The sequence below is a fragment of the Lolium rigidum genome, chromosome 5 (assembly GCF_022539505.1).
Source record: "Lolium rigidum isolate FL_2022 chromosome 5, APGP_CSIRO_Lrig_0.1, whole genome shotgun sequence".
In the NCBI taxonomy this organism is placed as follows: domain Eukaryota; kingdom Viridiplantae; phylum Streptophyta; class Magnoliopsida; order Poales; family Poaceae; genus Lolium; species Lolium rigidum.
This window is the reverse complement of record NC_061512.1, coordinates 270363443-270390207: the sequence shown is the minus strand read 5'-3', so window position 1 is coordinate 270390207 and position 26765 is coordinate 270363443. Positions and strand designations below refer to the sequence as shown.

The window sequence follows — 26765 nt, the reverse complement described above, 5'->3', positions numbered from 1 at the left end:
GAGGTACAGCGGTCCGGGGGCGGCTGCTCGGTGCGGGCCAGGTGGGCCGGGCGGATCCTCCGCCGCCACCCAGGAGGGGGGCAGAAGAGGAGGAGGCGGCGGTTAGGTCAGAGGGCTCCCGTCTCAGCTAGGAAAGGAAAACAACTGTCCTCCTAGCTAGCTTAGGTGCATCTACTAAGTGTAAAACCCCTATTTTACACTGAGTAGTGAGGCATCGATCGGGTTTAGTGAGACAAATTGTCCGGCCATCTCTTGTTGGCTCACTCATCAAGTCATCATTGATTGTTTGGCCAACGCCGGCGGCGGAAGGGTGGGCGGCGAGCAACGTACGTACGGCCGGCGACCGCCACTGTTCTATAGCTTGAAGCCTCTGTGAGAAAGTGGAATCGGGTGGATTGCATGAACACCGAACGGGTTCGCGCCCTGGCGAAGCTTGAAAATCTCACACTGTTGGTTCACCACACTGCATAGTACTATCTTTGTCCATAAAAAAGATGTCGAAAGTTTGTATAAATTTAGATGTATCTAGTTAAACTCTTTAGTATACAAATAAATTCAAATTTAGACAAATCTTCAACATAAAAATTCATTTATGGTCGGAGGTAGTATTATAAATGGGTTCAAACTAGAATTTTGGAGCAAGTTAATGGCAAATACAAAGGGTTTAACGTAATTTTATTGGGTTCAGCCGAACCCAATTCTTATGTGCTGGCTTCGGGCCCTGCCTGCATGACCGGTGGATTTGCATTACTTGAACACTCGTGCCATGTTTAAAAGATGCATCAGATCTGCAGCAACGAACATGCATGCAGACAATATTCTGGTCAGACGAGTTCTTTTTTACTATACCTTTATTTCACAATATAAGCCATTTATTTTAGTCTGCTATATAAGGGCATATATATTATCGGCACGTTGTACCAATGTGCTTGCAATTTGTCATACCAAACACATGCATGCTCGCGATCGGGAAGCAACACATGCGAGATGCCCAAAGTCATATAATAGTACAATACTGCATCCTCCTTTTTTCATCCTTCATGCACTACACGAAGCAGTATAGTACCAAAAATACATGGCGAACTGCGAAAAATACTCGGCGAAGACTTCACCGTGTATAACAATCGTCAAAGCCAACGCAGCAAAATAATCCCTCGGCACAAAATCTTCGTTGTGTGCCATTTCATGCGTACTCGGGCACTTAGCCGTGTGTTTCATGCAGGTACTCGGCAAAGAAAAGAGAACTCCGTTTCCTTCTAGAGCTAATGGTGCATGTTCTTCGCCAAGTGTTTCCTGGTTGCTCACGGGAGAGTCAGGTGCGTCCAGGAGCTGCCACGTTGCTCTTCCTTTCACCGAGTGCAACACCCTGGAAACACTCGGCAAAGCCGAAAGGGGCTGTGTACCCGTGAAGTTACTAGTAAAAAATAGGGCTTTCATCTAAAATCCCTGAAAGCTTTAAACTCGGTTTAAATAGGTACCGAGACTAATGGGTCGCATTAGTCCCGGTTCGAACCGGGACTAAATCCCCTTTTTCTACTAGTGAGTTGCAGTCGGCAAAGCGGAATGTACGTAGCAAAGATGTTGTTTTCAGTAATGATGCATGTTTGGTCGATAATCACACCAAATTTTCATTTCGATAGTTCCTCCAGCACAATTCATCCGAAAAAGAATGTCAGAAATTTATCTAGATAAGTTCAGCGACATTGTTTTCTGGAGTATCAATGTAGCCTGGATGAGGCGCCCGCTACGTGCATTTATCTTGAATGTTACTGTCTATGTTCCCAAATAAAAGCTTTTTTAAAAAAAATCTGAAGAGCTTATATTTTAGAACAGAGGTATACGTACCAACATTTGGCAGCTTACACGAACGTACGTTTGGCACAGGCCGGCGAACAGTTGGAAACGCGTTCCTTCGCTAGCTAAGCCACGGAAATCTCAATATTTCAAGTGCTACACTTGTCCGGGTTGATTAGATTTAGATACAAAAAATTTATGTCTTTAGTGGGACAATTGAACTAGTCTATTTCTCTGACCCACCACCACCTGAAGGAAGCCAAATGACGTATGGACCTTCTTTTTTTTGCAAAAGAGAGACAAAAGACTTGCCTCAATTTATTAATTAATCAAGAATTCATCTCATTTTCCTTGCCGGTCTTCATTTTAGGACGATAATCTGCTCCCTCTCTTTTATCTTTAATCTCTACCAACCTTACCTTTTACTTGTGTCCGCCAAAAGCCATTAAAAAATACAAAGAGAAAGAGAGAAAGACGAGTGGATGTGTCTGTTCGATCGTGTGGGGCTGGTGACAGGGCCTGCCCCGAGGGTGGCAGGCGGGGTGGGCACCCCGGGACAGGTACCGGTGGCCGAGCGCACAACGGCTCTTGTGGCGGCGCCATTGGAGAAGGACATGAGAGTATCCTTTTCCCGTGTGGTACTGTTCGGGGGAGACGTTGGATGAAACGGTATGCGTAGTGTGCTAGGACGTGGACATTCGACAAATGCCACCTGTGCGGGAGGCAGTACTTCTGCGGCACAAGTAGGTGGGCTCGGTAAAACACCTCCGTCTCGTCGAGGTTGAGGCTGTGCGACCTTTCTTCACCGATGTTACTGCTGCAACCGCTGGCCTCGTGATTGTGCGCCATGGCGGTGGAGAGGAGATGGCACCAGCGGCTAGGGTTTGATGGAGGAGGGGAGCAGTGGAATGGGCGGACACGGGGAGTGACGGACGGTTTATAGCGGGCGGAGGTGCGCTATGTCGTCGCTGCGTGGAACTGGCGGATAGCGTCCCGTTCCTTCACCGTTGCATCATCGCCTCGGGAACCGTCGTGCCTATTGAAGACGACGACCGACCTTCTCCACGCGGGCATTTTATCGCGACATGCGGCTACTCTTGCTGCCAGGACGCCCCCACATGAAGGAACCGGCACAGGATTGTCGGCGATTGTATTGGTCTCCAAAACTGACCAGCTACCTATTAGACGTGTCGGTATGGCCCAAAATTCGCACCAAACGTCCAAATAGCTATTGAGATCGCTATAAGACGTGCTAGCGGAGATCCTCTTTGAGTGATTCGCCGAGTATAAATAAGCAGCCCCTCCATCGCACAGCAACACGTACAATAGTCGAATTAACGGCCATGGACAGCCTTCCGAAGCGCGACGCCAACTACGTGCCCCTCAGCCCCATCACCTTCCTGCCGCGCGCCGCCGCCGTCTACGCCGACCGCACCTCGCTCGTCTGCGGCCGCACCGTCTTCACCTGGCGCCAGACGCACGGCCGCTGCCTCCGCCTCTCTGCCGCGCTCCAGGCGCTCTCCGTCAGCCGGAACGACGTCGTCTCCGTGCTCGCGCCCAACTCGCCGGCGCTCTACGAGATGCACTTCGCGGTGCCCATGGCTGGCGCGGTCATCAACGCCATCAACACCCGCCTCGACGCCGCCGGCGTCGCCGCCATCCTGAAGCACGCCGCCCCTAAGCTCCTCTTCGTCGACTACCAGTACACGCGCGTGGCCAAGGAGGCCCTCAAGAGCATCACGGCGGCGTCCCTGCCGCTGCTGGTGGTGATCGACGACATCGAGGCGCCGACGGGGGTGCGGGTGGGGGAGCTGGAGTACGAGAAGCTAGTGGCGCGCGGTGACCCCGCAAGGCACCCGCCGCGCGACGTGCTGGACGAGTGGGACGCCGTCGCGCTCAACTACACCTCCGGCACGACGTCGGCGCCCAAGGGCGTCGTGTACAGCCACCGCGGGACCTACCTGAGCACCGTGGGGCTGCTCCTCCAGTGGGGGGTGGGACACGAGCCGGTCTACCTCTGGTCGCTCCCCATGTTCCACTGCAACGGCTGGACATTCACGTGGGGCGTGGCGGCTCGCGGCGGCGCCAACGTCTGCGTCCGCGCGCCCACGGCCGACGCCATGTACTCCGCCATCGCCGACCACGGCGTCACACACATGTGCGCCGCGCCCGTGCTCTTTAACGTCCTCCTGGACGCCCACCGCGAGCCGCTGAGCCGCGCTGTGGAGGTGCTCACCGGTGGCGCGCCGCCGCCCGCCGCGCTGCTCGAGCGCGTGGAGCGGCTGGGGTTCCACGTCACGCATGCCTACGGCATGACGGAGGCCACGGGACCGGCTATGGTGTGCGAGTGGCGGGAGCGGTGGGACGTGCTGCCGGCGCCGGATCGCGCGGCGCTCAAGGCGCGGCAGGGCGTGAGCGCGCTCTCCCTCGCCGGCGCCGACGTGAAGGACCTCAAGACTATGGCGAGCGTGCCCCGCGACGGCGTCACACTCGGCGAGATCGTGCTGCGCGGGAGCAGTGTCATGAAGGGGTACCTCAATAACCCGAAGGCGAACGAGCAGGCGTTCAAGGGCGGCTGGTTCCTGACCGGCGACGTGGGCGTGGTGCACCCGGACGGGTACGTGGAGATCAAGGACCGCTCCAAGGACGTGATCATCTCCGGCGGCGAGAACATCAGCAGCTTGGACGTGGAGTCAGCGCTGTACGGCCACCCGGCGGTGCAGGAGGCGGCGGTGGTCGCCATGCCGCACCCGCACTGGGGCGAGACGCCGTGCGCGTTCGTGGCGCTCAAGAAGGAGTTCGACTCCGGCGCCGGCGAGGTCAGTGAGGAGGAGCTGGTGGCCTTCTGCCGGAGCAAGATGGCGCACTTCATGGTGCCGAGGAAGGTGGTGTTCGTCGAGGAGCTGCCCAAGAACGCCACGGGGAAGGTGCAGAAGCTCGCGCTGCGCGGGATGGCCCGTGGGCTCAGGCCGAGGGCTGCGGACAAGAAGAGGCCCGACCCGTTCCGTCCCACTACCATGGCTGCACTGTCCAAGCTTTGACTTTGGACTGGAAAAATACAAGCTTTCCGTCAAAACTCAAAAGTGTGTGTAATTCAGCAAGGAAATAATAACCATGCGTGACATTATCTTCTGCTTAGTTAAGCTTTTGGATAGTGTCATGTGTGGTCCAGTTTGTAGTACTAAATACATCTTTCTGTAATTATAATTAAGTTGTGTATGGACATCCATCTCCTTTGAAATCATCGAGCAAGCCGTTAAGTCCAGTACTCTCAGTCGGTTAACTATCTGTTCTCAATTAAGAGTATCATTTAGTGGCTATTTGTTCACTACTTGTAGTACTACTTCTATCTGTTTCAAAATAAATTGCTCAATTTTGTGTTGCTCAACTCTCTCTAAAGTTGAGCAAATTATTTTGGAACGAAAGGAGTACATGAAATGGATGTATAGCTACTTGGCATGTTTATACTCTTTTTTATGACATGTTATATACACATCATTCGTCTCTAAAGAAACTGCACAACTTTATCTAGATACGGAGGTATATATCACTTTTTAGTTATAGATATATCCGTATGTAGAAGAAAAAGTTAAACATTTTTTTTAGTAACCTAAGAAGTACGTTTGATTGAACATAGAGTCTATTTACATCTGATTGAAAAACGTGGCTTCCCAGCGAATGCCGTGACCACGGAAGCGTCGGCCATCTGGGAGGGAGCTATACTTGCGGTGGAGAGAGGCTACAACCAAGTGATTATACAGAGCGATTTTCAACTGGCTATGAACCTTTGTAATGGAGGTCATCATAATCGCTTGGAAATTACGGCAATTTGTTAGGAGAAATTACGGCTATTTTTCAGGAGGTTAGGAAGATTGGTAGAGTTTTTTCTAGCTTTAGCATTATTTTTGTTGGGCGTGAAGCAAACATAGTTGTTAACTTATGGATTAATATAACCTAGGTTTTCTTGCTGATACTATTCGGAGTGACTATACCCCTATCAAATCTATAAAGCTCTAAGAATTCGCAAAAAAGAAGCGTGGCCTCAGCCATTTTCCTAGAAAGTTTACTTGCTCTCTGTTTCATATTAGTTGTTGCTGATTTAGACATATCTAAACATAATTTTTGTGTATATATACATCTATATGCAGTAGCTAATATGTAACGGAGGAAAAACTTATATAGGTATCAATGAGTCAGGAGAAATTCTGAAATACAAGATCCACGGAGGGAGCACCGATCATGCATACACTCTAGCCACACCCGTTCTTGTTCAAAAAAAAAAAAGCCACACCCGTTAAGAACAATCGGAGGGCCCACATGGTAGTAGTTGCAGATCAATCATGCACACGTATATATGGCGTGTCCTTTCGATTTTCGGGGCCTAGGTATCATGTGGCATATCTGCTTAGGTGCCGATGGAACGTGCGCCGAGCGTCATATACCGACTACAACACTCCGACATATAAGTTGTTGAGTGTTTTGGACACTTCATCTAGCTCCTCGGGTACATTTGTCAGGAGTATTCAAATATGTGTTACTATGGCAAAATACGTTTTGTATATCCACCTTAATCATTAGCTCATGGATAAAACCAAGCTACCAGGAAAGGACGATTCCAACTAATACTTTATGGATATAATATAAATTCTATTATTTGCATGTCTATAAATTATATTCTAGGACCCCGCGAAAGAGAAGACCTCTATTATATTCCCTCCTTTTTGGATAAGACGTTTTGGCAAGCTAATTTAGATCACATGCTTTGATTGCTTTTCTGTTAATTCACATGTACGATAAGATGTTTTTGCCCGTGAGCGGACCATTTTGCTTGAGTCCATGGACCTTTTATTTTTGTTTACTTTGTTTTATGTTTTTGCCCGTGAGCGGACCATTTTGCAAAGACAAACCACCGCCAAGACAACACATGCAGTCTAAATTCACCAAAAGTGACGTCTCCATGAAGTAAAAAGTGCACAACCTCCATCGTCGCCTGATCATAGATCTGAGGTTGTCACACTGGAGAAAGTTTGCAATCTCAAAACAATGTCTTCGACAAGGCCATTGCCAGGCACAACCAATTAAGATCACACCTTAGGTTTTCACCCTAAAAGATAAGACTTTGTAATCCTCCAGTGTTATCGCCCCCACTTGCTGCTACCATTGCCACAAGACGGAAATCACCAAGCGAAGTCATCATCGCTCGAAGACTCGGTCCGCCATTACTAGGCCTCAGACTGTAGTCGCTGTGACACTCCCAGCCATTGTCTCCGCCATGAAAATTGAAAACGGACATGTCCCATAATGTCACCAGATAATGAAGCTTCACGTCGCACCCACCGAACAGTGGATTTTTATCTTCGCAAGTACATCAAGATCTAGATTCTTTTCCACAATGGTAGAGTTGACGAGGTACCAACCGCACTTGTTTGTCGAAGTTTATTGCCATGTTGATGGTCCCAATGCGCATAGTAACACGGACGCGCCAAGAAAATTCTAGCCTTCGTGATATGCCATGCAATAAAATCTTCCATCATACCTCTTGCCATGGGGACGTTCAGTATACGTTGAGCATCAACCGGGCAAAAAATATTCCCCTAAGAAGCTCTTCATCCCAACACTCATTCTTCACACCCGTAAGTTCATAAATTTTGGTGTGTGTGTGTGTGCCATATTTCTCTTTCTCGTCGCACTTCTCCTGTTTAGGTGGGCTGCTAGAAGTCCATGGGTCGTCCCATACATATTTCTGTGAACCGTCTCCCACTCTCCATATGTGCCCTCTTCGGAAGGTTTGGATGCCAGCCAGATACTTTTGTCGAGTATGAGAACTCCCCTTCTAGTTGACAAATACTCGGCCCTTGACACCCTAGCACGTAATGACCTAGGTTCCCCAATTTGCCTCCAACATTATTTTGCTAGAATCACAAGATTTGAGTCGATGTTTAATAGGACTTTGTGTAGCACCAAGGACAACCCATGAAAAAAAACCAAGGGATTTCTACAATGCAAATAGGGCTTTATATACATGGGCTTATAGACAGAAAGGCTCAACCTTATCCAAGGCCCACTTATTTTACAAACATTTTGGGCCACAGAAAAGAACCAGCTCATCCCCTCAAAAAAAAAACAGCTCAAATTAGAGCCTACCTTGTCTCCTCCGCCACACACTCGCTCTGCTCACCTCTTCTCGCTCCCGCGCGCTCCTCCTCCCGCCACACGGCCGCCGCTGCTCCATGCTGCTCCCGATGCGCCGCCCCCCGGCGGCCCCGTCAAGCCCGGCCTTCCCTCCGCATGTTTCCTCCCTCGTGCTTCTGCGACAACTGCATGGTCGGGCGGGGGGCGAATTCGAGCTCCGGTTCAGACAGATCGACCGGGTCCGGCTACGCACGGTGGCGCGAGCGAGCCCGGCGGAGGTGGACGCCTCCCCCGCAGGGCTCGGCCGCCGCGCGATCGTCGGGGTGGTACTCGCCATGTCCCTCTCCGCGCCCGCCTACTACAGAGCCCCGCCTCCATGTAACCAGTCAACAGCTTTTTTCGATAAAGTTCAATCAATCAATCAACAGCTTGGAAACAAAATTTCGGTTCAGATTTTTGATTTTTTTCTCCGTCACGCTCTGTTCTGAATTTTCTGTTAAATGGATTGCATGGTTCAAGCGTCTGCGCTCACGGAGGAGAACTTGATTTTCCTCGAGGCGTGGCGGGCGGTCGACCGTGCCTACTATGACAAGTCCTTCAATGGGCAGAGCTGGTTTAGGTACCGTGAGCGCGCTCTCCGTGAAGAGCCGATGAATTCCCGGGAGGAGACATGTATGATTCTAATTGATCCCTTGCACTTTAGACTTTTGAATTACTCCTGTATACAATTATGATCGCTACCAATACTTCAGCCTATCTCCCTACAAAATAACTTCTGCAAGGCATCACTTGTCAGTTGTCACTTTATATTCTAGAAAACCACATTCGATAATCAGATCAAATACAGTTATTACACGGTACCACCTTTGGTTGATCTGAAGTCAGTTTAGAACCATAGTACACAAGTTAAGTAGACCACAGTTTGGTATAAAAAAAGGGAAATTCCGTGTTTTTTATGGTTCTTGCACTATGTGATCAGATTTTCTTGCTGCTCAAAAAATGCTTTCAACCTTGCACCCTAATCATTTCTCCTATTTATTAGAATCTCCAATTGTTTGTGCTGATGTACAATTCTGCTTGCTATCACTAATCTTAGCGAAATTTCTCCATTTGCTGTTCGACAGGCTTTGACACTTTGTGCTTTTGCTGTGGGCTTCGGCCGTTAAAAACTAAGAACTCCTATGTTTGTTTCGCTAGTAGTAGGCGCCAATGTAATAGCTTAGTCCTTTTCTGCTTTTTCCTTTGAACTGGCTGTCGTCGGCATGTTACTCCTGTGTTTCGTTAACCTTGGGTAATGAAATTCGATCCGTAGGGATCGTTTGAAAAAAAAACTAATCTTAGCAAAATAACTTCTGCAAGTCATTTGTGTCTTTATTATATTCTAAAAAGTAGAACCACACGATAATTGGATAAAATACAGTTACTGTATGACAGCTCCTTTGGTTGATGCTGAAATTAAGTTAGAACCATAATAAACAAACCACTTGTTCTTTTTATATTTTTTTGCACTATGATACTGAATTTGCTTTCCACGTGTTGTATTTCAGATGCAGCAATAAAGAAAATGCTCTCAACCTTGGACGATCCGTTCACTCGTTTCTTGGAACCCGAGAAGTTCAAGAGTTTGCGGGTATGGTGCTCGCACAAACTTCGGTTACTGCTCACTTGGCATATTATAAACTGCATTCTGATGCATGCCATTACCTTCTCTGAAGTAAGTCTGGCACGCAAGGTGCCCTCACGGGTGTAGGTTTATCCATTGGCTACCCACTTGCGCTCAATGGATCACCTGCAGGACTCTCTGTGATGTCAGCAGCCCCAGGGGGTCCTGCCGAAAAGGCTGGCATCGTCTCTGGAGACGTTATTTTGGCGATTGACGACAGAAGCGCGCAAGACATGGACATATATGACGCAGCAGATCGCTTACAGTAAGACCTGGCTATCATAAATAACAGTATTAGTGAAATGATATTCCTCTATTGTGGTTCAGAGTTGCATATCTTTGCTGGGTTTTTTTTTTTGACATTTTCCACTCCAGTCTCTACTTCAGTGTTGTGTTCTAATATGTTAAGGCTGATAATCTTGCTTTGATTTCTTGCTAGGGGTCCTGAAGGAAGCTCGATAAATTTGACTATTCGCAGTGGAGCTGATACTAGACATGTTGTTTTGAAGTAAATTCATGTCCACCATCCTTTTGTAGTTCCTTCAGAGAAAAGATTCAATTTGCTTACTTAAGGCTAAAGAGTGTTTATTACTCACTTATCTTTTTTGATATATGCCAGAAGAGAAAGATATACTTTAAACCCAGTAAGGTCAAGGATGTGTGAGATTCCAGGTTCAGAGGACAGTTCAAAGATCGGTTACATCAAACTAACAACGTTTAACCAAAATGCTGCAGGTTTGAGCTGGTTCTGGCTGAATATTATAATTTCTGTCTCAATCATTGTATCGTTTTTCAGATGTCAAGCTTTGCTGACCATACCACTTATTTTGTCCTATTCCAGGATCTGTTAAGGAAGCTATTAAGAAATTAAGGGACAACAATGTAAAGGCCTTTGTGTTGGATCTGCGGAATAACAGGTTCTTACCTGCTGAATTTGGAGTGCCTTTTCACCTAATTCTATTGAAAAATTCACATTTTGTGTTTGATCCAGCGGTGGTCTTTTTCCTGAAGGGATTGAAATAGCGAAGATTTGGTAAGCAGTTTCACCATATTTCAATACGTGGGTTTTTGTCTATGTCTCTTGGTGATCTACTAGAGTAGTTTTTTAATTGTATTATAAACTGGAATATGAAAACTAAACTACTGATTGATGAAGTATGGTACATTTCTTTGGTGGATTCTAGTTGTACACCTTGAGTGAGTTATGCCTGTCGGACTCATGAAAACTGGGACTTTGTTTGTCGTTCTTTATGTTCTCACAGTATGTAGCAATTCTGAATTTCAAACTACTTTCTTACTTAATTCTGTTTATTCATACTAAATTGTCTGTTAATTTGAGTGAAGTTTCGCATTACTCTTGCTTTGTTAGGATGGACAAGGGTGTCATTGTATATATATGTGATAGCCGTGGTGTCCGTGACATTTATGAAGCAGATGGAGCTACCACGATTGCTGCATCAGAACCTCTAGTTGTCCTGGTATGAACTATCTTTGCTTACAAGAACACAATGAGAAATTGATCCATCTGATATCAGTCTCTTCTTTCTCATATTGGCATTATGTATTTTCTGATCAATAATGAATATAACGCTGTACATCACAAGTAGCCACTTCTCTCAAGTCTCAGCTCGTTACCAGGTAAACAAAGGAACCGCAAGCGCAAGCGAAATCCTTGCTGGAGCACTGAAAGACAACAAGAGGGCAGTCGTCTATGGGGAACCAACATATGGAAAAGGGTACTCAGTGGCATCCCATCATGTTGTTAGTTCTGATTTTGCGTGCTTAGTTTCTCACACCACTTACCTGCAAACTTCCAGAAAGATCCAGTCAGTGTTTGCGCTTTCTGATGGCTCAGGGTTAGCCGTGACAGTGGCACGCTATGAAACCCCTGCTCATACGGACATTGATAAGGTATGCAATTGCATTGAACTGTCACAGTACATATCAGAGACTGATGTCCTCAACCTGAAGCTCTTGTTTGTTGGTACAAGGTTGGTGTGATTCCTGACCGCCCATTGCCTGCGTCGTTCCCAACCGACGAAGATGGCTTCTGCAGCTGCCTCAAGGACACTACTTCTCCTTGCAACCTTAACGCCGCACGGCTGTTCGCGAGATCATGACCTGATCATATTGCAATGAGCGGCTGTGTGTCGTTCCCAACTGACGAAGATGGGACCCTGCTTCTCCTTGCAACCTTAACGCGCTGCACGGCTGTTCGCGAGATCATACCTGATCACATTGAAATGAGCAGCTTTGCTCTCCACATTTTGGGCTTCTGGTAGTTGGGTGCGTTTTTGTTCATATAGGAGTTTCTCTAATGTGGGGTGCGTTGCTGACCCAATTCTTTTTGTTGTAAACTAATGGTTTGTCTCTAAGGAGAAAACTGTTAACAACTGTACAAAGTCAATTCCGTTTCACTTATTTGTAAAATCGTATATACCAGTACCTGTAGCGTTTGCAAGAAAAATCCAATGAGATATTTTCCAAATTCAATCTATTGCCTTAGACTATTTAAAAAGGGAGAGAATTTAACGTTTCTTATGCAAACAAAAAAAAATTAACTTTTTCCAAGCCTCAGCACACTGGAACGTCAGTCTTGTATCAAGACCTAAATTACATTCCAGAAACATAACTGTGTTACACGATACACATGAAAGTTTAGATTCAAAAGCCTACACGAGATTTGGCCACAATAGTAAGTTTAATGAGCTAAATCTAGCAGCAATGATCACATCCCAAGGACCCAGTGTCGTTGATCAGACATATCGTACACCATCATAACCTGCGAAGAAAGAATAAGGACAATTTTGTGAGAATACCGACAAACTTATAGTTACTTTACAGGCAGGGGAAACAAATGGAGGTATGCATGTGATGAACATTTGGAAGCATGATACAGTGCATAGAGGAGGGAACCAATCAAACATGTAACAGTTGATCAATACTGAGGTAGGACAGTAATCAATGGCTTCATCAAACATGTACTGGATCACTAAACATTGAGAACTTTGGACAGCTGATCAATAGTGAGGTAGGACAGTAATCAATGGCTTTATCAGTGTGCATAACAGAGTGCACATTACACCATAAGTTATATACTCTGTACTAGGGACTAGGCTAACAGTATACACGACAGGATTTCAAGACATTACAGGGTAGTAGCTTCCTCTAAGACCATAATGGTATATAATTAAGTACTTCCTCTGTTCCCTCATATAAGACGTTTTGGCAAGCTAAATTAGCTTGGCAAAACATCTTATATCAGGGAACAGAGGGAGTACATAACAGGAGAAGTCTGAGGCTTTGGCCAAATGAGAAACAATTCTGTAACCAACCAGTTTACCTTCCTATCAGGGCAAAGTAACAGGATCTATTCCACTTTTGCAACTTTTCTTTGCTCAATTTGGCCAGTCAACTCACACTGCATCTCAGTCCAACTTGTTGGTACCAGAGTACCACCTAGAGCAAAACAAGGGTAGCAGCATTAGTACAAATGTAAAAGTCTGCTTGATCACATTATGCATAGCAATCGTAACTATTTCCACACTTTATAGCACGATGCATCCTTGCATCATTGAATTAATGCTGAGTAATTTGAGTAGCAAGATAAAGCTTACCAGCTATACTTTGGGCAGAAACAACTCCAAGTTCATTCTTGGCAGTTGAAAGGTAGTAGGCCCTTGCATCACCAAGAGAGAGCTTCAGCGTGATTTAAGGTTTGCAATCTGGTAAAATATATATAGTATTCTGGCAAGACTAGAAAAATAGAAATTCATTGCTAAGTAATAAAATGAACAATGTCTGGAAATAAAGTAACTTGAAACATGCAGCTGCATGTGAGCTGGAGAAATCAAATAGGGACATGATATTCCCTTGAAGGATACAACCAGAGCTCTGACAATGTCACCGGGTCGATATGACTGGTACATATCCACCTTATCAATCTCAGTTGCACGAACATCTTGCTGCCTACAAACAGAAAAGCATGGCATTAGCAATTTTCCTGTAATACTCGATTCACAACGAAAGTGATGTAATAAAAGCATCTGACTCTAAACACAGGTTGACAATGGCAGCCAAATGGCAGCATAACAGCAACGAAAAATTATGAAATATGGCTGATACCTTATCATGCCAGTGAACTTTTCCTTGACAGCCTTTGAGTCAACACACATAATATCTGCAGAAGCCATCCTAGCCATAACCTTTGTCACCTGCAACAGTAACAGCTTTCAGCCACACACCCCATTTGGCAAAGTCATCTCCGGGTGTCAATAAGGAGATGATACAAGCAGAAACATCATAAATAGTACCAGATGTTTGTTCGAGAGCAAGCAGCTATCTGAATTTTTTTATCCCTTAGGCTCAACAATTGAACAATGGGATGGGCATTCACAAAACACTACCAGAATTTCAGGTCAATAAGACTTTACTGGTCAACGAGCCCTATAATAATTATAAACACTACAAGGTGAGATTCTTAAGCCTAATGTGATCCAAGCACATGCATCACCAACCAAGTGCCAACCTAAACAAGGAAAAGTGTGTGTTTCTATGTGGACGTCTATTCACTCACACCAGGAATGCGGTTGAGTTCTAGTGTTCCAAGAGTTGACAAAAAATAAGTTGACTGCAAACCACATATGCAGTGAGCGCAGCAGCCATACTAACACGAAGCATGATTTCAGACAGCAACAACATCGACTAAATCCACGATGTCATTTGATGGGTACGCGGGCACTAACAGAATTCGGTGAATGAAAAGCAGCTCCAATCAAGGGTTCTCCGAGAGAAAGAGATCTTACACGGGCAATGACGACGCTTCCAGGCTGCGGGACGGCTCCGTGCGCCTTGTGCCCGACAACCTCCACCGTGGACCTCTGCTACCAAATCAAACCAACCGCATACAGTACACCATCAGAAGCAGCAGGGCGAGGAACGGGAGGAGCAACCCCAGAAACCCTACCTGGTCGGAGGAGCCGGGAGTGGGGGGCAGGATTCGGCGGCGGCCGGTGACCGACGCGCGCACGGAGTGGCCGTCGGCGTAGGCGCCGCGCCCGGCCGCGAGGGAGGAGGAGGCCCCGAGGAGCTCGCCCGGGGTGACCACCTCTGCGCCGCCGCCGCCGCCGCCGTCGTGCTCCATCGCCGAGGCTGCCATTGGGAGTTTGGGTTTGGGGGAACGCGAGGAGAGAGGGTTTTGCCTGTCTCGGCTAAGTGGGCTAAATACGGGCAGTGGCTTTGAGCCCAAACGGCCCAATGAGTTCTTTGAAAGTGGCCCCAGTTTTCTTGATGCATAATCTCTGGTTTATTTCTACGATTTCTGCATTTCCATGTAGAAACTATGGATGCACAAACAAGAAACCTAGATTCCTAGTGAACATGAATTTGGGTATTTTTCCTCCGTCTCGGCAATAGATGTGCTTTCGGGTCTTGGCTTGTTATATTTCCAACATATGGGATTTGACGAGCTGTATTCGATAGCCGACCCACGTCGCCTTTAGAGGAACATACATGACTCAGGGGTGTGTATTTTTCTCGCTGGATTCCTAACAAACTTATGTAGTAATGGCGTGGAAAATCAAGAATCAACGGAAATATGGAGTCAGCGTTACCACATAGAACAATTGAAAAATCAAGAACCAACGGAAAGATGGAGTCAGCGTTGCCCTGGCGCATGAATCTAAACGCACATCACACAATAACTTTCCTACGGGTTCTGCACTGTCGACCAATTGAACTTGATGCCAAGGCACCTACTCTGACAATGATACATTGAGCTATGTAATCTGGCCTCATACTCAGGGACGAAGCTAGAAATATTGTTCACTGGGGTCAGCTGTAAATCACTTCCATTTCACCGGGTCATTCTCTATAGTTAAATATCCATTAGTGCTAATTAATGAAGGAATTCCTAGCTTTCACTGGGGTCAGCCCCAACGCCCATAAGGCAGCTCCGTCCCTGCTCATACTATATATACTAATCTGGCCCCAAGCACTCACATGATTATTACTTCACTCTTATACATTTTCTTATTTTTCTACATTTCTTACCTTTGAGGCGTCTTAAGGGCATGGCCAATGCTCCACCGTGGACAGCTGCTCTAGCTGCCATGTAGGTTCGGATAGTCCTAATCATCTCTACCTAACACATGCAGATTAAAGTGGTCTCTTGCAGGAGATCTCACCTCCTCAATGCTAAAAGTTGGAAAAGTGTGAGAGAGTGAGGAGAAAGAAGAGAGAGGATGAGCCACTGAAGTAGAAAAGAGGTGGAGAAAAAGTGGTTTGAGTTAGGTTCTAAGGACCATTGCATGTGATATCTTGGAATGTTGTGGCTGATTTCTACCTCCCATTTTTTCTTTGCTTACGTGGAAACCTGGGGCAGTAGGTAGGTGCTGCCCCCATTTTACATGCCCTAAGGGCATGGCCAACGCTACACCGTGGACACCACATAGGCTCGAATGGTCCAGTTTATCAAAAGCTACTTCCTGCAGATGATCCTGCCAGTTCCCTCGTAAAAGTTAACGAATCCCACGAGGACCACTCTACCCACACGAAAAAAACATGGGAAAATGTTGTGAGGCCAGGACATGGGGAAACCACCACTTGAATCTTGAATTATCCAACCCATATTACTGCCTCCCTTCAAATATCCTTTTCGGGGAACTTCCAACATCTCAGCTAGTCAGCTTCTGGCCCATCCATTTACTTATCTACATGTATGTCCCCATCCCATCGACCATTGTCCATTCTACATGGCGAGTGATGCATGAAATTCTAGAGTTCCGATAGACAGTAGACTCGGACTTGTATATGGAGAGTTAGCACTTCTTTGCGTGGCATGTATAAATGGTACTAAGTTCAGGTATCTGCAATCTGATTTTACAATTTCCCTCCATCGAAACCATTTTCTGACAATATGGAGTATTACTTCGCAGCTTGTGATTCTCATTACTAAGATATTTATGAGAGAAATGTTACTCATATGGGTCTCAGAATTCAATTAATTTTGGTATCCTTACTTCCCTAAACCACAGAAGTCCATGCATATTTTCCCTTATTCGATTCACAATAATCGCAAGGAGTGAGCTTAGTGCTATTTTGCAAAAAAAAAAAATCAAAATTCATGTTTGTTAGTTTTCATTAAGGGCTCCTACGATTCATAAGATAGGAAAATCATAGGAATAGAAAAAACATAGGATTAATTAAGATGTCATGGCTAGTTGAATCCTATAGGAAGATTAGTTGTGTTTGATTGTGCCAAAGAAAATTTTCCATGAGGTATGACCTAATGTTTTATGCCTATAGAATTTGCACTACAAAATTCATATAGGATTATTTCCTATAGGATATGTTCCTATGAATCAAACAACTAGTGTAGGAAAAATTTCCATATAATCTAAATCCTACACAATTTCTATACGAATCTTATGAATCAAAGAAGCCCTAATGATACATATTTTTTTAGTTGTCACCGGGAAGGGCCAAAGGCCCTCACCTAAACTTTTTCTTTTTCATAAAATCACCAACAGAAGGATACAATGGGGAGGAAGCCGCACCCAACCACACACATAACAATTGATCATCTCGAAGGATAACAAAAAAAAATTGACATCCACAATACCACATACTGAAAGCAGTAGTAGCCTTGGGGCTGAACTCGATCTTCCTCCAATACCAATAGTATGGCAGCCGGATCCGGCCGGTAGAAATGGGGTGCATTCCCTTGCTTGCCACAATACCACATACCGCAAGCAGTAGTAGCCTGCTCGGGGCTGCACTTGATCTTCTTCCAATGCCACAGTATGGCAGCCGAATCAAGGACGACGAGGTAGCTATCCGGAATTACAAGTCGGGTGGAGGCCAACAAGGCCCTACAAACAAACAAACACGCGCAGCAACGTAGGACGTATGCCATGTATGCATGTGAGCATGTCACTGCGACAGTAGAGCCTGGCCTTTAAACGGGCACGCCGCACCTGCCTGAATAGCAACCAAAACCTCCCTTCGTCCATGGACCCCAGGCCGGTGGTAGAAACGACGAACGAGGTCACGGTCGCCGGGTCGAATCTTGCTCTTGCTGGTATTAGTAGCTAGCTAGCTTGGTTATCAGCACTGCTTGACTCGAGCAGAGCATGTACGGGCGGCAGAACGGAAGCGATTGATGGACGGATCACTTTGTGGCATCGATCCATATCCATCGTACGCATCTTCTTCTAAAAGCTTAGCTAGCTCATGCATTCATGCACAATTGATTTGCCTTTTGATTTTTCTCCCTATTGGGATCGATTGACATTGAGAACGGGGCTTGACTCTCGACTGGATTTTCACCAAGTTTCAGACGATCGAAGATCTCTCAAGCATAATTGGCATCCCACGATGGATCGATGTGGATAGATTTCGGATGGATGGAGGGTAGCGGGCGACCTGATGCAGCTGTCGCGTGGCTAGTAGCTAGCTTGGCTTAGCTAGGCGGACGTACGTGGAAAGTTGGCGCCTGAGCGCGAGCGCGATCGAGGTCGCTGTACATGTCGTCGTCGCCCCGTCGACCCGTCCCCCTCTGACGGTCGCCGGCGTGCCGCACGAACGCTGTCGATCGGGCATCCGGCCGGCCTCGGATTCTCTCCTCTCCGGCATTTCTATGCTTCTGCGCTCCTTCGCGGCCTGTGAACCGCGAATATACTTCCTTCGTTTGTTAAAAAAACAATGCCGTGTTTTTACTTTTTACCATCGAGGGTCAAATTATGACAGCCAACATAATAATCGTATGACATGTGCGTTACGTGAACGTGATAAAAAAAATGAATCCGATTGCCGAATTCGTCTTCATATTCACAATAAAACTCTGACGGTTGGGGTTTTGTGATTACTTTCTACTAGTAACCTTGCAAAGTGGGAGAAATATTTGGGTGGGCAGCTTTGATTTGCAGGATTTAGGAAAAAACGAATAACAGGTGTGGATGCTAGTGGCTAGGAGCCAGGATCCCGCGGCGGTGGAGGAGGCGATTACCCGGATTCGCTATCTTCATGCGACTACTAGGGACCAAGACTAGGCGGTCTCCCACTACAAGAGATCTGATATACTGTGACGAAAATCCTCATGACGGTGGTCCGCAACGTCACGAAATTTCATAATGTGTGACGTTCTTCGTCTGGCGTCATGCATTTCCAAAGATCCGTGACGGTAGCACAATCATCGTCACACATTAGCACATTCTGTGACGACTCGATAGCATTTGTGACGAGCGTGGATAGGTCACAAAAAAATTACAAAAAAATTACAATCGATAACAAAGGTATTGCGTTATATAATTGAGAGTTGGAGATCATTGAGGTGGGATATAGGTATTGGGGAATAAATAAAGGAAAATCTTTATTTAGTACATATATCTTGACCAGCTATAAAAAACGATATATGATTATGAACGATTTGATTAATTTTTTTTGGCGGGTATATATTTGATTATGAACGATTTGATTAATTAACCTGCCAGGCAATCTGTACACGTGGAGAATCGCACCTACATGGTAAAAAAAGTAAGCAGGTGGATCAATTCCATCCTTGCTAGTAGCTTCATCTTAGTTTAATCAATCAAGGAAAAAAGAGCGCCATTCATGTACAGTATTAGTTTGGTGCGATCGATTGCAGTGTAGGTGCAGTTGAGAAAAGGGCTGGCGACCGGTTGAAGAATTTTCCAACAGAAATTCTATTTTCCCTCCATTTCTCATTTTTTCCGCCAACTACACATTATGTCCCACATGTCGGTCACTTAAAGAATTTCCAACCTCTATTTCTCCTGAGCGGAGCAATTCTCGCCACTTCCCCTATTTCTCCTGCTCTCTCCCCCATTCTCGGCACGAACCAGATCAATCTGAGGCCCTCCTCATCTGCGGGTTCGGAGCTGCGGCCTCGCCCGTGATATTCTCCTGCGTGCCCCAGCCCACTTGAACATCGCCGCCCTCCTCACCGGCGGTATCAGAGCCGCGGGCCTCACCCACGACGTCTTCTGCGCCCCCTTCCCTGGTTTCCTCCCACGGGTACGTGCTGCACCGTCCGCATCCATGAGAACGCCTTTGCCTGCAACTGCAAGAATGCCGCCGCCCGCACCCACGTGAACGTCGCCGCCCTCATCAAGGTAACAGCCTCCTCTTCCAACATTCGTACACTACGATGCCCAGCAGAAAACTCCATGCCAAAGTTCTGTTTATATACGTACACAGGGAAAATGTTACTGGCAGATGTAGAGATAATTTTTCAAATCAATCTGATCGAAGGATACAAATGCAATTGAGGAACTGATATGCATCAACAAATATTATTTCCCCATAAACTTACTAGGACGGGCGATTGGCCTTTTTTATAATAGCAACATCCAATGGCAGTTCTGTCTTAGTTTCCTCAACTTTCACAAATACTTCTTCTGTGCTCGCCCTGGACAAGCTCTGTCTCCCAGCATAAAGCGAGGGCTAATAGTTTCTCCTTTTAAATAGCTGCTGCAATGCCAGAACTGATTTTAGTGCATGAAGTCCACAAATATCTAATAGTGTAGAAAACACAGCGTTATTGTGTATAGTACTTCAGCCTGTAGGAACAGGGTAAAACAAAATAAAGAGTTTTCAGCAATTTCAACCAAGGGGTTGAGGTGTGGTACAACTACATACGTTGGTATCTGTGAATTAATGGAGATTTTTTTACAAACTTAAGTGCGACCATATAGTTCCAAATTGGCATATTCATGTGTTTGCTCAGTGAATACCAAGTGCAGTTATGCAATCTATGACTTCGCTCAGAGTACATTGCTTCCAAACTTGTTTTATAATAATAACACATCACACTTGGGTGCTGCATATTTGGCTAGGTTGATCTATCTTTTAAAATATGTTGACTATATTAGGCAGCTGCAGTTATGCAGTATCTCAATATATGTGGATGGAGATTTCTGTGACTAACAGAGTTAGTGGTTTCTTCCATTATCTGCCTGATTTTCTCTGCGCTTAGGACAACCAATGTGCATACATGTCTTACTATTTAGTATCGCCTGTGCTTTTTATATATTTGCAATTCATATGTAAGTTCCTTCACATGACTGCCCAAACATAAAAATCGTATAATCTCACAAGTATCTATTTTCTTCCCCTCCGCCAGCTGCCCCCTAGATAGATTATTGTTCCCAGCCAAACAAAACAACTTAGTTCTCTACTGTTCACTTCGAATTTTATCCAGCGGCAGCTATCTGCATATCTCAATATGTCAATATAATTCAATAACCATGTCTAGCATATACTTTTCCATTTCTGAGTCGCGGCTTAGTATATGTTGCTTGGGACGTACATGATTACGTGTCAACTGTCTTCGACAACTTCAGCACCAACAACGTCATCGATGCGAGCACCTTCAACCTGAGATTGTGGGGTACAACAGGTCTGCTTTTTATTTGCTTTTGTTTGCAGTGCCAGCAGGTCTGTTAACTTACTGATTAACATATATAGCGAGTACCAGCAAATCTTATTCTTTGATTCCATCTGATGCACTTCACAGAACAACAGGACTACAACAGGCTATGCCCGAGTTTATGTTTCATGTAGGTTCTCGAGCTGTTGTATAGAAAAACAATGTTTTGCATGTTTTTTCCATCAATCAATATATGTATATACTCATCCTTATAAATACCATCTAGTTCAAGATGATCCATTGTGGAAGAAATATATTGTCTAATGAGTAAATACATCCATGATGATATATCCTTAGTTATACTGAATCTCAAGACTATTACAGAGATTCTATCGGTTATAGGAATTATGCAGCAGTAGAGCAAGAATCCAACTTAAGTTGTTTACTTCAACATTTTTTTAAATGTACGCGGAGAAACACATGCTATCATATAAACCAATGTGCTGAAACTACTATGATTTATCATGAAACTATGTTATTGAGTATGACTATGTTATGAGTGTTTTATGTGCACGATTATCTAAAAGAAATCTAGAGTATAGAATTGAAGCGAACCATGCCATCTCTGAAAATTACAGCCCAATCTGAAAGTTAGAACTATTATAGCAATGCTTGGTTTCTGATCACCTTCTTGTGTACTTGTCTAAATAAGAAGTTAAGTGAAGTCATGGTGTTAATAGACAGCAGATAGTTCAGAGTTAAATTTTAGTACAAGTGCAGATCTGTACGTAGTAGTCAAATATATTTAAGTTTCACTCCTGCAAATGTATTGCTAGGATGCTTGTCATTTAGTTATTTGCAATACATGTGATCTTCATTATACAACTACACACATGCTTGCTATTTTTCTGTCTTAGTAGTAGATGCAGATTTCAACTTATTAAGGCCATGTACAAGTCAATGTTGATTCGCCGCCTAGTTTTTTCCCAACTTCTTTGAATAAGGCAAAGCAAGCTTCTACAAAGCTACAAAGAAGAAAGCGCATCTAGTCCTGCATATTTCCACCAACTTGTAAGTATTCTACCAAGCTCATTGTAGTTCCATGTCTAACGCAACTCCTTACTTGTGCTGGATCAAGTGTTCTGTCCCAATAGGAAACAACAGCTTCCCTTGAATCTTGTGTATGATTTCTCTCTAACTTTGGTTACTTGAATAACTGTTGTCGATAGCTGATGTATCGTTGCTTGATATGTTGTTGGCTGCTTGCTATGCTGCTAGCTTCTTGTCATGCCGCTTGTTGTTTCTGTGCTGCTGGCTGCTTGCTATGCAGCTGGTTGTGTCTGTACTAGTGGAGCTACTTGATGACTACTTGTTGTTGTTGGTTATTTGCTCCATGAAAGCCAATTATATATTTTGTACATATTTATGACTCGTACTATGCATTTGTAAGTTTAATTGAAGCATATCTCCTTTATCTAAGTTGACCAGGGATGCTTTTTTTCTACAGACCGCTCCAGAAGATAAGCACCCTGTATCTAGTACACAAACTGTGACTGAAGTTCAAAAGTAGTACAACTCCTCAAGCGCCGTCCTTTCTACCATGGGGTACCAATAAGGATCTGGAGGTCAAGGACATCATCCACGTCAAAGAGAGGAGAAAAAGTTGAACAACAAACGAGAGAGGGCTACGCGTTTAAAGTGTTTGCAAATAAAGGACTACGTGTAGCTTGGCCTCCCTTTGAAGTTTTCGTGCAATTCTAGCATTAACTTAGTTTGCTTGTCTTAAGTTATGTCAATTCTATCGTGCAACTTATTTGGTTATGTATGATGATATTCTATTGTGAGTTAGATATATATTGTGATTTTGATGGAAATTGAGTATATGTTTTTGTATGAATTCGAAATTAATTTTTTATTGACAATCTAGTCTATATTAAATTTAGAAATTGTTACAAGCAATAATAAAAAAATTAAATAAAAATGAAATAATATTACATACAAAAATAATTCTATCAAATAATAGCTAAAAAGATGGAAGATAATTATTTGTTGCTAAAATATTTGAGAAAAATTTAAACGGAATAAATATTTATTTTAGAGAAAAATCAAAAAATTAAAAATTCGAAAATTAAAATTTCGAAAAAAAATATTATGATTTTCTAAATTAAATAAAATGGCATCATATATGACATCATTCACATCCGTGACATTAATCCATGACGTTTCCTAGCCATGTGATGGCCTCCTAGGAGCTGACATCATACATGACATCATCCATACTCTGTGACGTTTTCTCGCGTGCCGCGTCACGAGGTAGTAATCTGTGACGGGGATTCCGTGACGATGCTTGTGACGCTCAAACTACGTCACAGAGGGGTCTTCCGTGATGTTTATTGCTATTGCATGACGTCTTGAGCTCGTCACCGTATATCAGATCTCTTGTAGTGTCCCTTGGGTCATGTATCTCCGGAGTTGTGTACTATAGCGAGGTGTTGGGGCATTGGCTGCTGTACTGTGTGTGCTCTCATGTCTAGAGCATTGTGTTGTTTCGCTGACCTCAACTTTGTTTTTCTTGTCGGTGACCATGTTGTTGAGAACTCTGTTTACTCTGGCCGTTGTGGCTATATTAATTTAAAGCTCGACTCGCTCGAGCCTTCGTACTAACAATCCCGACAGGTTTGTGAGTGCAAAACATACACAACTACTCCTACACTAAGTTTATAATAGCATGCTAAAAGAAATGGCGGCGGCATCCTCAAAATGCTATGCACACTATATCGTGCTAATAGCGTGCTATATTTCAAATAGGGTTTTGAAAAAAAAACACTATATCGTGCTAATAGAGGTCGACTTAGGTGTTCCACTTTGTAGGGTATTGAACCATAAGAAACCAATTCTTTTTAATTTTGGTATCATCATTCAGTTAATCTAAAAATAGCCAAAGGGAAATAAATCATAAGGATTGGGTTGCTACAAAACTCACATGCAATCAATGGTGGAGCGTCCATCAAATAAAATGACGGGCATGGTCAGCAAAATGGGACCAAAACAAACAAAATAGTAATCACTCTGTTTCGTATTATAAGCTGTTTTAAATAGTTTGCTGAATGGAGCTAGTACTATTTGTGTTACTTGGATAAAATAATACTAGATCTTCACGAAAAAAATGAAGGGGTGGGAGCCACGGTCCAGTATGGCCCACCTGTGGCGCCACCATTGCATTTCTGCATGCAATTATGGCAGCCCAAGAAAGACCTAAAAAAATTCTCCAAAATAAGATCCAACATTAAATCTAGTTATTTTGACATTTACAAGTATGATTTTAATTTCTGCAGCATTTCGCGTTGAATATTTTTGAGGAGGAAACTGAGTACAAAAATTATGCAATTATTCACACTCCTAAGAATAGTTAGCGATATTAAATAAAACATATGGCATGCACATAAAATTTCTTAACATATATATGTACTTTGGTCATTGTACAATTTGATCCAAATGGAAATCATTGCTTGAAAAATTGAAATGAAAAGTGTAAAAATGTGAACAAGGACATATGTCATTCTTTTCCTGGTAATCAATGGCATGTAAATAAATCTCTAGGCACGAAAAACTAACTCCTAGGGAGTGTAGAATATAAACCATGGAGGCATGGCAAGCGTCCCTGAGAACTTGAACCTGGGTGGATGGGTTGTTGTTGCCTGCCAAAACTCACCGGCGAGCAGTGGTTAAGCAACACGAAGAGCCGGGAGGCTCCCAAGGCCGCTTAGTGGACCCTGGCACCCCGCGTCGTCCCGCAAGTTTCCTGCACACGTCCTGGCGGTTGCAAGGGCGTGCCACCCGACCTAGACCCGATCGTGAAGGTGTTAGATTGCTTCGATTGTTCCCGCATGGTAGACACGTAAACATTAAATACGAGCCCTATCGGCTCAAAGTTGCTCTCGTGGATCGGCTCAAAGAGCCGATCGCCCCATGGTTCACGCCGGATTTGCAATGACATGGGGATCCCGCTTGATCAAAACAAAGCTAAACCAATCTACGACAGTTTAGGGTTTTCACCGCATAACGGAACATCCTACGCGTAGTTGGGCCTAGCAGATACGAAAGATGATGAAAACTATCCCTAGAAGAGGCCTAAAAACCAACATTACGTCAATTCCTGAACATCCCTTATAGGAACGGTAAACAACACCTAGCGCACTACCGGATCCTCCAACCCCAAGCATAAGACCTAATCATGCGGATATTAAACTAATCCTTGCGGAACAAGGAGCAACTATAACAGATCGGATCTACTAAGTATCGAACAAGCAAGATGCTGCCCTTACGCCCGCATAGGCGTAAGGGCAGCTAGGTGTCGAGGGACGGCATTGCTAAGCGGATATGCATAAGAAAAGCATCAATGCAAGCCCCAAAACACCTAAGATAGATAGTGCTACTCGCCATCAACAATGCTTCAAAGACGAGTAACACAAGGTAGACGAATAAACGTGTATCGCCTAGATCGCAAGATGCGATCTAGGCAAGCATGATGCTTACCCGAAGGAAACCCTCGAAATAAGGGGTGGCGATGCGCCTCGGTTTGTGTTTGTTGTGAACGATGATTGTTGTTTATTTCATAAACCCTAGATACATATTTATAGTCCGGGGACTTTCTAATTCAGGCGTGCACATAACCGTGCACGGGCCAAACTCTAACTTCTAAACTCAGATGCGATCTAATAAAATACAGATACACGGGCAATTTAGCCCAAATTCTCGTGCAAGGCCGCTTCAGAGATCCTCCACGCGTAGATCCTTTAAGCCCATCTCACTTACGGCCCATCTCCCCGATTTGGCCAAAATCCGGTGATAACATATGCCCCCTGGTTTTGGTAATGATAATTTCAAAACCACTCGTTTTTCCTTCGAAGGGTCATGTCGTGGCAGCGTGAACCGTTGCAGTATTTTTCATCATGACGACTTGCCTTCCCAACTTCTCTGCACGATTTGACAGTTTTGGCACCACGCCCTCGAGAACCGCTCGATCATTAAATCTTCACTCCATCTCCTTTTATTTAACCGCATCAAACAGTTCTCCTCTTCATCCCCTTCGCATTAGCACTCCAAAAGCCCTCCTCTGCCACCATGTCTTCTTCTTCTTCCGCCTCATCGGGTCTTTCCATCGAGTCCTCCTCTTCCCGCGAGCCGACGCCGGAGTGGAACCCGGTGGAGGCCCACGCGGCCAACACTCGCCGCGCCATCGAGGCCGGGGACGAGTCGAGCCACGACTTCTCCGTCTGGTCTGAGGACGACAAGTCCTTGACCGACGGGGAGAGTGACCTCCGCTTCCTCGCCAACGGGGAATCGGAGGAGGAGAGCGATGACGATCGCCTCCCCTGGGACGGCCCCACCTCCTCCGAGGAGGAGAAGAAGGAGGAGGAGGAGGAGAAGGACGACAGCTCCTCCGACGAGCCGCCGGCCAAGCGCTCCGCCCTCGGCCCGGAACCTCGCCGACTTCGGCAGCCGACGACGACGACGCCGACGAGGAGGACGAGGACAACGAGGGTCCTGCCGGCGGCCGCTACAGCAGCGACGACGAGCCGGCCGGGAGCAGCGCCGATAGCGGCGACGACGACGACGATGATGAGGGCAGCAACGGCCCCTAGATAGGATCTTTAGCATAGGGCCAGTAGTAGATGGGGCAATGTACCCCCTAGTAATTCCTTTTGAGAGCAATCAGCTCCTTATGTAAGAAATCTCGTTTATCAATGAAGAATTTCCCCAATTTGATTTTGCCGATTTCCTTTT

General features: G+C 45.1%; 3 protein-coding genes across 3 annotated transcripts; 2 read left to right on the top strand and 1 right to left on the bottom strand.

The window, feature by feature from the left end:
* Nucleotides 1–3137: 3137 nt before the first annotated feature.
* LOC124651362 (trans-cinnamate:CoA ligase, peroxisomal-like) lies at nt 3138–4835 on the top strand. Its single transcript, XM_047190459.1, has one exon. The coding sequence runs from the start codon at nt 3138–3140 to the stop codon at nt 4833–4835; it is 1698 nt and encodes a 565-aa protein (XP_047046415.1).
* A 3141-nt stretch (nt 4836–7976) lies between these two features.
* LOC124653705 (carboxyl-terminal-processing peptidase 2, chloroplastic-like) lies at nt 7977–11989 on the top strand. Its single transcript, XM_047192772.1, has 12 exons — nt 7977–8304; nt 8446–8598; nt 9474–9556; nt 9646–9854; nt 10029–10097; nt 10209–10324; nt 10431–10506; nt 10581–10622; nt 10959–11067; nt 11228–11325; nt 11407–11500; nt 11581–11989. The coding sequence occupies exons 1-12, from the start codon at nt 8025–8027 to the stop codon at nt 11707–11709; spliced, it is 1458 nt and encodes a 485-aa protein (XP_047048728.1). The 5' UTR covers nt 7977–8024; the 3' UTR covers nt 11710–11989.
* Nucleotides 11990–12275: 286 nt separating this feature from the next.
* LOC124658086 (exosome complex component csl4-like) lies at nt 12276–14747 on the bottom strand. The gene is made up of 7 exons (XM_047196525.1): nt 14556–14747; nt 14395–14469; nt 13715–13803; nt 13474–13558; nt 13207–13288; nt 12933–13048; nt 12276–12371 (listed from the first exon to the last, which is right to left on the bottom strand). Exons 1-6 carry the CDS (start codon nt 14745–14747, stop codon nt 12960–12962), a joined length of 612 nt encoding a protein of 203 aa, XP_047052481.1. The 3' UTR covers nt 12276–12371; nt 12933–12959.
* Between the last annotated feature and the right edge of the window lie 12018 nt (nt 14748–26765).

What these genes read in the sequence shown, in the direction of transcription:
- LOC124651362 (XM_047190459.1), top strand. Translation starts at nt 3,138, where the DNA reads ATGGACAGCCTTCCGAAGCGCGACGCCAACTACGTGCCCCTCAGCCCC.
- LOC124653705 (XM_047192772.1), top strand. Translation starts at nt 8,025, where the DNA reads ATGCTGCTCCCGATGCGCCGCCCCCCGGCGGCCCCGTCAAGCCCGGCC. An exon ending in GTTTAACCAAAATGCTGCAG is followed by an intron (nt 10,325 to 10,430) that starts GTTTGAGCTGGT and finishes GTCCTATTCCAG; the next exon opens with GATCTGTTAAGGAAGCTATT. An exon ending in TTGGATCTGCGGAATAACAG is followed by an intron (nt 10,507 to 10,580) that starts GTTCTTACCTGC and finishes TGTTTGATCCAG; the next exon opens with CGGTGGTCTTTTTCCTGAAG.
- LOC124658086 (XM_047196525.1), bottom strand. Translation starts at nt 14,747, where the DNA reads ATGGCAGCCTCGGCGATGGAGCACGACGGCGGCGGCGGCGGCGGCGCA. An exon ending in ACATTGTCAGAGCTCTGGTT is followed by an intron (nt 13,289 to 13,473) that starts GTATCCTTCAAG and finishes ATCACGCTGAAG; the next exon opens with CTCTCTCTTGGTGATGCAAG. An exon ending in TTCTGCCCAAAGTATAGCTG is followed by an intron (nt 13,049 to 13,206) that starts GTAAGCTTTATC and finishes GTTTTGCTCTAG; the next exon opens with GTGGTACTCTGGTACCAACA.